General features: G+C 45.1%; 1 protein-coding gene across 10 annotated transcripts in view; it reads left to right on the plus strand.

Moving 5' to 3' along the window:
* IQSEC2 (IQ motif and Sec7 domain ArfGEF 2) overlaps window positions 1-13,092 on the plus strand; it is a 78,123-nt gene that overhangs the window by 36,596 nt on the left and 28,435 nt on the right. For 2 of the 10 annotated variants that reach the window (XM_070605572.1, XM_070605577.1), the window contains exons 1-2: window positions 393-537; window positions 2,334-2,429. The exons of 3 other annotated variants lie outside the window; for them this stretch is intronic. In XM_070605572.1, the coding sequence (XP_070461673.1) occupies window positions 512-537; window positions 2,334-2,429 (122 nt within the window). In that variant the 5' untranslated portion in view covers window positions 393-511. Of the gene's footprint in view, window positions 1-392; window positions 538-2,210; window positions 2,430-13,092 lie in introns of those variants that run through there. 5 more of the 10 variants (XM_070605567.1, XM_070605575.1, XM_070605570.1 and 2 more) reach the window with 4 other exon arrangements.

The following is a 13,092-nucleotide window of genomic DNA, read 5'->3' on the forward strand; positions in this document are numbered from 1 at the left end:
GAAGATGAGAACGTGAAAAGCATCTATGGAACGTTTCTGTGTTCGTGAGGCAGCACTATGGCCAAGGGGACAGATTCCCAATTTGGGAATGGCCAAACCAGGTTCTGATCTTAGGGTTCTGCCGCTTACTAGCTGTATTACCTGTGCTGAGTTACTTAATGTCTCTCCATCTCAATTTTCTCTTCAGGAGAATAGGGCTAGTGACACATACTTGACAGGGTGCTTGGGGAGATTCCAGTGGAGGTGCCCATAGGGAGCCCAGCCTGGGGTTTGGCCCAGAGGAGTCAGTGGGAGCTCTCAAAGCTGCTTCCTCTTACAAGGAGTTCCCAGCCCTCCTGGGGGAGCAGGGGAAGGAGCAAAGTTTCCAGTTGCAGTCTGGCCTACAGCCCAGCTGGCCTGGCCCCGCCTCCTTGGTTCCTCCTTCTAGGGAAGGGCTGGGGAGGAGGGGGTAGTGACACGGTGGAGGCACCGCCCGGGCCAGGGGGCCTGCCCTCAGGACAGGTCGAAATCCATGGAGCCCCCTGGGAAGAGTAGCAGGTAGGAACCTGGCTCCCCACCCTGCAGCCTGACCCCTTCCCTCCCTGCTCAGGCCTGGACTAGGTCCCTGGGCTGCTGATTCAGCAGCCTCCTGGCTTCCTGGTTCCTGGCTCCCCTCTTGGACTCTTGGAGGCCTTTGGCTTAGGGGAGGGACCCAGCTCGAGTGAGTGAGCCTGTGGGTATCTGGGTGCCCAGCACTGTAAGGACCCTAGAGCCCTGAGCAGCACAGTCCGTGGCCTGTGAGGGGTGTGATTGGTGGCTGCCCTGGTGTGCTAGCCTGGCCCAGCACTGCAGGGCTCCCCATAGCCGCTGAGATTCTCTGATACCAACATTCCAGCAGCCTAAGGGTCTCTGAGTCTCAGGTTTAGTGAGATAAGAGTCAAGGACTTGGGCTGGTGACTGGGACATAGATGGCACTTGAGAAACAATTGTTATGATGTTGAGGATTATTCCAGAGTCTCTGATGAGAAGAGTCTCAGATTCCAAGATTCTCTGTAAGGTTCTAAGATTTGGGCATCCTCGAATTTGCAACAAGTGAGATAGTGGGCATCTGGCCTGGCCTGCAGGCACATCTCCTGGCCTTTACTCAGTCTCTTGAATGGCCAGGCCCTGACTGTGACCTGCTTTCAGGGGCTTGTGGGGGACAGGGCCTAGCTGACTTGGAAGGGCCAGCTCCACTTCCAGCATCTGCCCTGTGCTGGGTAAGGCTGGGACCGGGCCCTCAGCCTCACTACCCTGCTGTCCCTCCTCCCCCTCCCCATTCTCTGGACTTTAATCACGAGAAGCAGGAGGCAGAGGGGCCTTTGGACCCTGCACTAGGGGTAGGGGCAGAGCACTGGGGAGTGGAGTGCAGGGGCCCTGCACCATGCTGGGGGGGGGGGGGGCGCAACACTGGCCTTGGAATCAGAGGCCCCACCCACCCACTCAGCCCCCAGTCCTATCCTGTCACCAAGACCACTGAGACCTTGTCAGCTCTCCTCCGCCCTCGCCTCTCCTCTCCTTTGCTCTGGCACTCTCTGCCTCTCCCTGTCTTCTCTCTGTGTCTTTTGTCTCACCCTTTCTCTGTCTTCCTCTTTCTCTGTCTTTCTGCTTTTCTGTCTTACCCTTTCCTTGTCTCTTTCGGTTTCTCTCTGTTTTTCTCCCTTTCCTCCTACAGTGTTTCCTCCACCCGCCTGGTCTGGGTTCTTTTCCCTCTTTGGACCCAGAGCCTCTCCTCTCTTCATCCTTCCCTCCCTACTTGTGAGGGGTCTTCTATAAGGGGGAGCCCCCCCACACATCTTTTCCCTTTCTCTTTCATCCCTCCTTCCCTCTCCCCTCTTTCCTACCCGTGTGGCGTCTGGTGTGAGGAGGGCTCCCTTCCCCCTTCCCTGCTGTGGTGTCCCAGTGTCTCCGTGGCTGAGGTCCCCACGGAGTCACCTGGAGCACAGGAGGCCCAGCCTGGCTCTTTCGTCTCTGCCGCCCCCTGTTGTCGTTGTGTTCTGTTTGTGGTTCGAGTGCCGTCCTCTCTTTCTTGACTTTGTGGTTTTTTTCTTTTTTTCTTCCTTCCTTCCTTCCTTTTTTCCTTCCTTCCCTCCCTCCCTTCCTCCCTCTCTTCCTGCCCTCCCTCTCCTCCCTCCTTCCTTGCCTCCCACCGCCTCTTCCATTCCCTATCCTCTACCACCCATTCCTCCCAGTCTTCCCTTTTCCCCTCCCCAACTTACTCTCACCTCCTTGTACCCATTCCCCACCCTTCCTCTCTCCTCCCTCCCTGTCTCTCTCTGTCTCTCTTTCTCTCTCTGTCTCTCACTGTCTCTCAGGTCCACAGCGTCTCATACTCTACACCAGTATTGCTGTCCTACTCAGGTCCTTGACTCCATGAAGCTTACCCCCTCAGGCAGGCTGGCAGAGAGCAGGTAAGAGCTAGACCTGTCCTTCCCTCAATCCCTCACCCCACCAAGACAAATATGCAATATCATTGCCAGCCCTTCCCCTATTGCCCTCTAGCCCCCCCTGCCCCCCACCCCTGGGTGATTGTGTGATTGTGGCATGGGTGTCTGAGCGTGTGAGGAGAGTGACTGGGGGACAGGTCAGGAGACCAAAGAGGACATTCAAAATCTGTTTGTAGTTTGTGCTTCCTTAAAAAAATCCTTCGCTGGATACCTGCTCCCAAAAGCAGGAGTAGTTGGTCCTAGAATATGTAACATTTGAGCTGTTTTGAAAAATGAGTAAGAGTTTGCCAGTTGGATAGGAAGGGGAAGCGTGTTTAGGCAGAAGGAATAATCTGCCCACACTTTGAAGAACAACATTGTTTCCAAGTTAATTGGAAAACACATTTTATATTTTCTAATTATAATGTAATAAAATGACATATTAATAGCAACAGCAAAAAGGCTAGGCCCATTTGAAAGTTTAAAAATACTTGTGTTAAAGAGGAAATAAGGATGGAATGTATAGACTATTTAGAATAAATGTCAATGAGAATGCTATATATGAAAACCTAGGGGATATGACCATGGAGGTTCCCAGAAGAAAATTTGTGTTCTTGAGCTTTTATTAGAGAACGAGACAGTTTAAATTAAATAAACTAATTATTCTTCTCAAGAATCTAGAAAAAGTACAACCAAAAGAAAGCAGAATAAAGTAAGTACTATAGATAAAATCAGAAATTAATGATATAGAAAACAAAAGATTTGATAAACTAAGAGGTGGTTTTTGAAAAGACCAGTAAACTACACAGACCATCTTCTGGCAGATGTGACTGAGAAAAAGGCAATAAAACATAAATAAGGTATGACAAAGAGGATTTAACCACAGATTTTGAGGAGATGAAAAAAGTCATAAGAAAATGGTTTGTATAATTTTATACCAATAAATGTAAAAATTTAGATGAAATGGGTGGTTATCACGGAAAATATAAATTACCAAAATGACATAAAGAGTGGCAGAAAGCCTGAATAGAATAGAACAGTATAGAAGAAAGTTAAAAGATGGTCAAGTTTTTTCCTCAGAAATGATATCAGGCCCAGTTGGTATAAATGGAAGTTGTGGTATGATGGAAGTTCTGTCGAATCTTGAAAGATCAGATAATAGGAAAAGGTGGACAGCTTCCCAGTTCATTCCAGAAGGCTAGTATAACTGGACAGGTTTAGACAAAAAAACAAAAACTATAGCTAAATCTCATATATTGACAGAGTAACAAATATTTTAAATGAAAGATTATCAAAGTGAACCCATCAGTGTATGAAAAGAAGAATGTATTGTGACAAATGAAGGTTTGTCCTAGGAATGTAGGGATTGTTCAACATTAGGAAAACTGTTATTATAATTGATTATATTAATAGATTAAAGAGAAAAGATCATATAAGTATCTCTATAAGTACTGAAAAATTAATCTGATAAAATTACACATCCATTCTTGATTTAAAAACTCTTAGTGTCTTAGTTATCTCTTGCTATATTGGGGTAATTTGTTATGCAGCAATAGATAACTAGTACAGTAAGCTAGGAATCAATGAAAACTTCCTTAATTTGGTAAAGAATTTTTATCAGGTAAAGAATTTCATCAAATGTAACAATGAAGTACTAGATAAATTTCTGTTAAATTCAGGAACAAAATAAGGAAGACTGCTATCACTGTCACTAACCCATGTTTTTCTGGAAGTTTTAACCAATGGGATTGACAAAAGGAATGAGTGGTATAAGTATTAGAAAGAAAAGGTCAGAATTAGCATTATTTGAAGATGATATGGTTGTCGACTTAGATAACCAAAGAGAATAAAAGGAAAAATTATTAGAACTAATAAGAAAATTCAATGAGATGGGTAGATACAAGATAAATATACATCTAAACCATTAGCTTCTCTGAATACCAGCAATAACTAATTATAACATGTAATAGAAAAAGATTCCATGCACAATAGCAAAAAAAAAAAAAAGATAAAATTCCTAGGAATTTATAAGAAATGTAAAATACTTCTCTGTAGAAAATTATAAAATTTCATCGAAGGCTGTAATAAGACTTGAACAAATCAGGAGTAGTATCCTATTCCTGGATGGGAAGATTCAATATGGTAAAAATGACTTTTTTTCCCCAATTTGGTCAAAGGGTTCAATGCATTTCTCATTAAAATTTCAGTGGTATTTTCTTTTGGAGTTGGGCAATTGGATTTTAAAGTTCATTTGGTAGAGTAAATGCCCATGAATTACTAAAAATTTTGAAAAAAAAACAATGAAGAGAGATTTGCTCTATTAGATACAAAAACTTACTACAAAGCTGCAGAAATTACAAATATTATATCACCACAGTAATAGAGGATTACATAAATGAGACAAAATAGAGAGTTTAGACAAACATATATTCATAATGGGAATTTAATTTATGATAAAGAGCACATTTCTAATTAGTGGGAAGTCAGTAAATGGGATGGGACTATTGACTATCATTTGGGAAAAAAGTTAAACCCCAACCTCATACAAAAACAAATACAAAAAATAGAACTGTAGAAGTGCTAGAGGAAAATCTAGAATATTTTTATAATATTAGGGTGGAGAAGCCTTTCTGAGCATGACTTAAAAACCCAGAAGCCATGAAGTAAAGGGCAATAGTTTTAACAACATTAAAGTTAAGAACTTCTGTGTGGAGAAAGATACTATACACAAAGTTAAAACAAAAACAACAAGCGGGGAGAAAGTATTTGCTACAGAGGTATTAGGCAAAGATTAATATCTCTGCCTATATCTATATCATCTCTTGGAAATCAATCAGAAAAAGGTGCACACCTATTTAAAATGGAGAAATAACATGATTTGGCAATTCAGAGAAGAAATAGACAATTAGCTAATGAATAAGAAAGGATGCTCACGCTTACTAATATCTAAAGAAATGTAACTAAAACAACAATAAAGTACCAATTTTAATGTACCCAAATTTACAAGATTAAAAGGATTGTGAGGAAACAGAACCTCTCATATTCCTTGATTAGAGTGCAAATTGGTGCCATAAAAATTTTTTTAGCTGCCACCAGAATCTTAAATGTGCATATACTTCCAAGCTGAGAGCCATGTCTTGGAGCTAGATTTCTGTAAGGTTTTACTACTAGATGGACTCCAATTTGGCCAGCCAGAAGCCTTTTCTAAAACACTCTAGTCCCAACTGCAAACATAAGTCATACTGTGCAACTCTTTATCACATGCTGTTGTAGGATAACATTCTCAACCAACTCATAATGAAAAGGTTGCATGATGTATGCTTCTCAAAATAAAGACAGAATTATATGGGTAGGAATAATCTTTGTTTTTAGCCAGTCTATAAAAATGTTAAAGCAACAGAAATAACTTTTATCTACATTTTAAACAAAACGTGCATTTCTTTGGTCCAGAAATTCAACTTTTAGGAATCTATCTTTCAAAACTACTTCCAGACATATGCAAAGATGTTTATTGCAGCATCGTTTGTAATAGCAAAAAATTAAAACAACCTACCTACATGTCCATCAGTAGAGAACAGCTTTTCCTTCACGATCCACCCATACTATGGATTACTCTGTAACAGATCAAAAGAAAAATATCTATATACTGGCATGGAAAGATCTCCAAGACTTAGTTATATGAAAAAATCAAGTTGCAGAACAAGGCTTCTAGTATGATCCCACTCTTGTAAGGAAAAGAAAACCCTCATGACTGTGAAAACATATTGTACACATCCTGTCATAATTTCAAAATTATTGGCCTTTTTCCTTGGTTCCATTTCCTTGCTTTTATTCACTCATTTCTCTCCTCTATACTGTTTACCTGTATCCAGCTGTTCAGATCTTGCTTTTCCTTTTAATAACTAGCTCAAATACCAACCTCATTCATTTAGCAAGCATTTGGCCTGCCTGCTCTCAGTTAGGGCCTTAATCTGAACCTTGATGGGATATGGGAGTGAATTGTTTCTGTCCTACCATTAGGGAGCTCAATTGTCTAGAAGGGAGAGAGACACATAGACAGTGACAGCATAGTGTGGTTCAGGATGGGACAGAAGTAGCCTCAGAGGGCTGCCAGAGGAGGTGCACCTAACCCCATCTTTCCCTTACGGGGAGAGCTGTGTGTACTGAGTCTTGAAGGAGTAATAGCTTTCCTTCATTCCCTAACCCCGCCAGAAATGGTGTTTCCCATTTTTTGGCTCTTCCGAGCAGGATGACCCAATGGGGGAACAGTAGTTGAGTCAATACCTTTGTTCAAGTCCAAGTTTGGCCACTTACAACTCTATGACTTTGGGCAAGCCATTTAACCCCTGAGCCTCTGTTTCCTCATCTGTGTAATGAGGATAATGCCTACTTACCTCTCAGGGTTGATTTTAGGATTAGAGATGGTACATGTAAAACTCCTGGGTGGCTATCAACGCTTGAAGGGCAGGGACTACTCGTCTCTTGTTTTCCTCATAGCCGAGAGTGTAGCACTGGATTGGATTGGATCTAAAAGCTGTACATGTCTGGAGATGGTTCTGGAACAAAGGACGAGCCTGACCAAAGTGGGACTTTGGGATGAGGAGGCTTAGAGTAGTACATGGGTTGGAGGGGATTGCACTATAAGAAGAGAGAGCCAGGTCCCTGGTCTTGGCAGGAAGATGACACAGGAGTGAAAATAAGAATAAGTGGCCCTGGGAAATGGAACCCGGGCAGGGCTTTCTGGCCCTGGTTCTTGGTCCTGTTCTGCTGATGCCATCTCCCAATCTCACAGTCCAGGGTAGGGAAGCATAGTGGACCAATCCTTGCATTGGTGCCAACACCTCTCATTTTCGATCCCAACTCTGTCACTCACTAGCTGGGCGACCTTAAACAATTCACTTCACATCTCTGAGCCCAGTTCCTTTTCTGTTAAAAAGAACACAATTTAACACCAACATCATGGGATTTATTTATTGAGGAGTAGATGAGATCATAAATAGAATTGACCTTACTGAGTACCTGGCACACAATGGGTACTTTAAAAAGGGTAGCTGTTATTAGTATTCATTTCAGTAGACACTTAAGGAGTTCTGCTGTGGCCAGGGCCTATGCCAGGCAATAGTTCTTGCCTTCCACAAGTTCCCAGTGAGTTGGGGAGACTGAGGAGGGCTACGACAAAGGAGAGCATGGGGGGCTGTGGAAGCCCAGAGGTAGGGAACTGGCCTCGTCTAGGGCTGCTGGTACTGGTCGACTAGGCCTAAGGGTTGAGTCTTAGAGGATGAGTAAAAGGTAGCCAGAGACAGAAGGGTGAAGTGTGGAAGAACATTCTAGGCAGAAGGAACAGCATATGCAAAATAACCTGGATGTTATTGGGTAGGGCCAGATGTTCTTAACCTGGGTTGCATGGGTTCCAGATGGGCTTCAGGTAGCCCATGAACCTCCTGAAATTGAATTCAAACTGTGTGTGTGTATATACCTATGTGCATTTTTTGTTGGGGAGATGGTCCATGGCTTTCATTAAATGCATAAAGGGTTTGTGTTCCTCCAAAAAGGTTAAGAACCAATGTTGCTCGTGATGAAGTGTCATGTGAATGGATTCTAAATAGGAGAGAAATTTGACAAAATTTGTGTTTTAGAAACATCGTATTAGCAGTCAGTATGAGAAATGGATTGTATGCGTGGAGGCCAGCTAGAGGGCCTAAACTGGGATATTGGCATAGAAGACATGCATTCGAGCAGGGCTATTGTATTGCACTACTCCAGTGGGCACCATTCATATAGAAACATTTTACTTTCAAATTATGGAATCTAAATCTTTTGAGAGTTATTAATAAAATGGGCCTGATAGAAGGTGAGAGAAAGGGAGGAGACAAAGATGAGTTGGCATTAGCAGAGAGCCAGAAGGACATGAGTCCACGGTAATAGTGCAAGAGGAAAAGGGAACCCTTATTAATGCTCACCCAGCACCCAAAGTCCTTGGTCTCAGACATAATTACTAACTTCCATCCTATTCCTGGTTCTTGGAGATCCTGAGTGATACTGGAGACACTTACTTTTCTATGAATTTTGGAGAGGAATTACTTCTGATTTGTGAATCAGGTGGTTTCCTGAAGAAAGTAGTATTTGAGCCAGTCATCCGAGGTCCATAAAGATTTTGAAAGATAGGGATAGGGGAGGATGCTCTGAGAGTATACACAAAGACCTGGAGGTGAGAAATGGTGAAACTTAACATTGTAGGGTGCAGAGGTTAGACATGCTCAAACAGCTGTCTGGGGAAGTTCAGTCTTCTTTTTTGTGGTAGGCAGCTGGAGAGGCATGAGCAGTTCTTGAGTAGGAAAGTAACCTGATTGAATTAGCATTTTAGAAGGAAGGGAGACTAGGGAGGAAGCTGTTGCAGTAATCCAAGTGAGAGATAAGCTAAGGTAGCGGCTGTGGGGATAGAGCAGGGGAGACGGATTTGAGAGGTGATTGGGAGGAAGAGAGGACTGGAGTCAGAGACTGACTAAATAATGGGGGGGAGGTGGAGATGACCAAGGGTGAAGTTCACAGTAAGTTGTGGTGTTCAGGCCTGGTAATGGATTCATTCATTCAACTGATATTTATTGTATGTCAGACACTGTGCTGGGCATTAGGGATTTAGCATTGAACAAAACAGATGCTTGTCTTGGTGGATCTTACAGTGGGTGAGACAGATAATAAATAAACAACTAAATATATAAAATGTTTCTGGTGCCTCACCTCTCTGGGGCATTATGTTCCAGATGGAAGGAGCATCGAATGCAAAGGCCCTGAGGCAAGAGTCTGCTTGTTATGTTTAAGGGACAGCCGGGAGACCAGTATGATTGGAGAAAGAGTAAACAAGGAGTGAGAGGAGAAGATGAGGTACAGGAGCCAGATCATGCATAGCCTTTTAGAGCCATTTAGGAGATAGAATCAGTGGGATTTGGTAACTGACTTACTAAGGGAGCAAGAAGAATCTAGCAGGACTCCCAGGTGTATTTTGGGTTTGGGCGACTGGATGAATAGTAGTGCCTTTCACTAAGGTGGGAAATACAGGAGGACAGGTTTACAGTGGTAAGATGCTGAGTTAGAGGTCCCTGTGAGCTCTGAAGGCCCTAAGGGCCATCCTGGTGGAGCTTCCAGCAAGCATTAGGCTTGATGGGTCTGGGACCCGGGAGAGAGATCCATGCCAGAGAGAGAGATGCAGGGGTCCTCAGCCATACCAGAAGTTATGGAATGGAATGAGATCACTGACAGTGTGGAATGAAAGATAAGAGGACCAGAGCAGAACTGGGGAAGAGGTACCAACACATATGGAATGGGGAGAGGAAGAAGAGATGGGGGTGGGCAGAGAAGTAGGAGGAAAACCAGCAGGGAGGGGGCTCACGGAAGCAGAGGAAGGAAAGAGCCATTGGCACTCAGGACGGACTTGTTAAGAGTGGCAAATGTTACAGCTGGGGGAAGTAAGATGAAGGTGGAAGAGAATCTATTGGCTTTAACCACTAGGAGGTCTTGAGCGACCTTCTTAAAAGAAGTTTCCATAGCATGGTGGGCGCATGAGGCAGATTGCAGTGGGTTGAAGAGCTTGTGGGAGTACTGAGGTGGAGATGGCCGGTGTAGACGAATTTCTCAAGAAGCTTAGCTGTGAAGAGGAGAGAGGGACAGTGATTGCTAGAGGGAGATGTGGGGGCAGATAGAGGGTTTTTATTCCCAGATGGGAGAGACTTGAGCTTCTATAAATGTTGGTAGGAAGGAGGCAACAGAGAGGGAGAGGTTGAAATATGGGAAAGAGAGGGGATGATTGTTGTGGAGGAGGTATCAGGGGTGGGTTCCAGAGCCTAGGCCCTGGAGGGACTGGCCTTAAATAGTATAGGGGCCCTCTTTTTCTCACAGAGAAGGAGAGCAATGGTGGTAGTGGGAAAAATACAAGGGCGTTGAGGGGATTGGTGAAAGAAATGCTTCTGGAAAGCTCAAAGCAACAAATGGAGATCCTTGACCAAGCACATGGATGCTAGAACTAGGAGGAAGCAGAGAATACTTCTGGTTGGGAGTCAGGGAAGACTTGTGCAGGAAGCAGTATTTGAGCTGGGCTGTCAAGTTCAGATAGGATTTTAATAGGCAGAGATCTGTGCAGAAGGAAGAAACAAAGTTAGCAAAGGCATAGAGGCATGAAAAGGCTGGGCATGCTGATGGAATAATGAACAAGCTAGTTTGATGCAGGCTGGGTATGAGTGAGCAGGATAACATTGATGCCACTGATAATGACAGTAATAATAATAGTTACTGTGTGTAAAGCACCAAACCTGCCCTGTGGCAAGTGCTTTACATACTTGAATTTGTTTAATCCCACCTCATCCTGCAGTATAGATATTTTCTCATTTTTTGCAGATAAGGAAAATAAATCCTAGAGAGGTGAAGAAATGGACCCAAGGTCACCCAGCTAGTAGGTGGTGGGGCTGATCTGGAAACCCAGGTCTGACTCTAAAGCCCATGCTTTTTCCACCTGACAGGAAAGACCAGGTGAGGCCATATGGTGGGGGAGCCTTGAATGCCAAGTTGAGGAGTCTGCATTTTATCCAGGAAGCAATGGGGAGCCAAGGTGGGTGTCTGAGCAGAAGAGATTCATGCTTAAAGACTCCATTAGGAAGGCTAACAGGTCCAAGAGGGTAGGGAGAAGAAATCAGGAGGTGACTGCAGTGTCAGGGTGAGGGGTAGCAGAGGCCTGGTCTGAATACAAGAGGAATAAGCAGTGGGACTGAGAGATAATTTGTTCCTCGTGATAGCCTTGAGAGGTGTGGAGTTTTCTTCTCCTTTTATAGATGAAGAATGGGAGACTCAGAATGGAGTTACTTTCCTAGGACTTGAGCCCTGGTTCATGTAGTTTTGCTAGCTCAGTGACTTTGTGGAACAATGTGTCAGAGGGAGCTCTGAATATGAGGAAGGTGTGCATGTGTGCTTGTGTGCCTGTGTGTGTACGCATGTGCATGCTTGTCTGTCTGTCAGATGGACAGCAGTGCCTTCCCTTGCCTGTCCTCTTTCCTTCTCATCTCTTCCCCATCCTCTAGTTTCCTGGATTCCATACTTACTGCCTCCCCTGAGCCAAGGGATCTGGGAGTGAGGTGAGACTGTTTCATTGGCTAGCCCCAGAAAATCAGCCTTTCACTCCCAAGGCACGTGGTCCTCCCCTAGCCCAACTGTCTGTCCATCCACCCCAAGAAACTGTAGCCCAGCTCCAGTGAGTGCCACATGCAGACTGGCCCCTGGTACCACTCCCCAGTACCTAGGGACAGGCACTTGTTCCTGCATTGACTCCTCCTCGCTGCTGTGTGGGTACTGTGACACGTCTGTGTAGGTACAAACAGCCACCTTGGGAATTAGATTCAGTTCATGAGCAGTTAACAATAACCACCACCATATTCACATTGCTCTTGTTTGCCAGGCACTTGACGTATGTTCTAGTCCTTGCAACAATCCTGTGGAGTTGGCATCATGAGCTCCATGATGCTTACAGATGAGGAAACCGAGGCTCTAAAAGGGGCAATAACATACCCGGGGGACATAGCCTGGAAGCACTTGTAGAGCTGGCATTAGAACCCAGGTTTATTTGCTTCCAAAGCTGTGGGCTTGCCATATTCCATTCTGTTTTCCTGACCCCGAGCCTTGAGGAAATGCAAATCTTTGTCCTTCAAGGGCAGAGTGGATTTCTACAGATACTGCCAAGTTCACCCAAAGGACCTGGTAGAACGAGTCTGAGACTTGGAGCTCCAAGAACTCCAGGTTTAAGTCCAGACTCTACCACTCACCTAACTACGTGAGCTTGGGCAGCTTATCTAACCTTGCCAAGCTTCTATTCCCTTGTCTCTAAAATGATGCAGAGTTGTTGCAGGGGTTAAGTGAGATGATATACGTAAAGTGCCAGCATAGAGCAAGTTGCTACTATTTATATTAAAATGAGGTTGGGCACCTGTCAGGGCATATACTCTGGGCATGACCTTAAGACTGAGCCCAGCCTGGGTGTGGGGGAGGGCTGTCCCAGGAGGGGACCAGCAACAGACTCCTTGGAGACTGAATTGGGTGTGGCCCTGCATAATCCGTCCTACTGGCCTCCCCATTCAGACCCCCATCCTAGCCCCAGCTCCCGGGTTCCAGCCCTTCATGTATCTCCCCTGCTCTGCAAACTAATGCCTCTGCCTCTCTCTGTCACCTGCCGCCTGTGGCCTCTACCCTGCCCTTCCTGGCCCCAGGGAAGAGGAGGAGGAGGAGGAAACTGAGGAAGAGGAAGAGGAAGACGCTCATCAGTTCTGCTGTCCGGCCTCCGAGTGCAGTAGTCCCTCCTCTCGGTAACTGAGAGGACAAGGGTCATTTTCTATGCAGAAGCAAAAGCCTTAACCAGCCCCACCCCGCCCCTGCGATCCCCCATGGGACCCCATCCCTGCTTCAGGAACCAGATGGGCAAGCATCATGCCCCTCCCTCCCCCACCTCCTTCTTGGAATTCCCACCCCCCACTGCTGTCTCCCCTGGACTCCAGCCCCCAAATTATAAAGGCTGGAGCCCTAGGTCTGACTAAAATGTGGGAGCAGCAGAGCTTGGAGCTTGGAGCTTGGAACCTGGACTCTCCCACACCTGCACCCCACTTCCCAGGCACCC

The sequence above is a fragment of the Equus przewalskii genome, chromosome X (genome assembly GCF_037783145.1).
Source record: "Equus przewalskii isolate Varuska chromosome X, EquPr2, whole genome shotgun sequence".
NCBI lineage: Eukaryota > Metazoa > Chordata > Mammalia > Perissodactyla > Equidae > Equus > Equus przewalskii.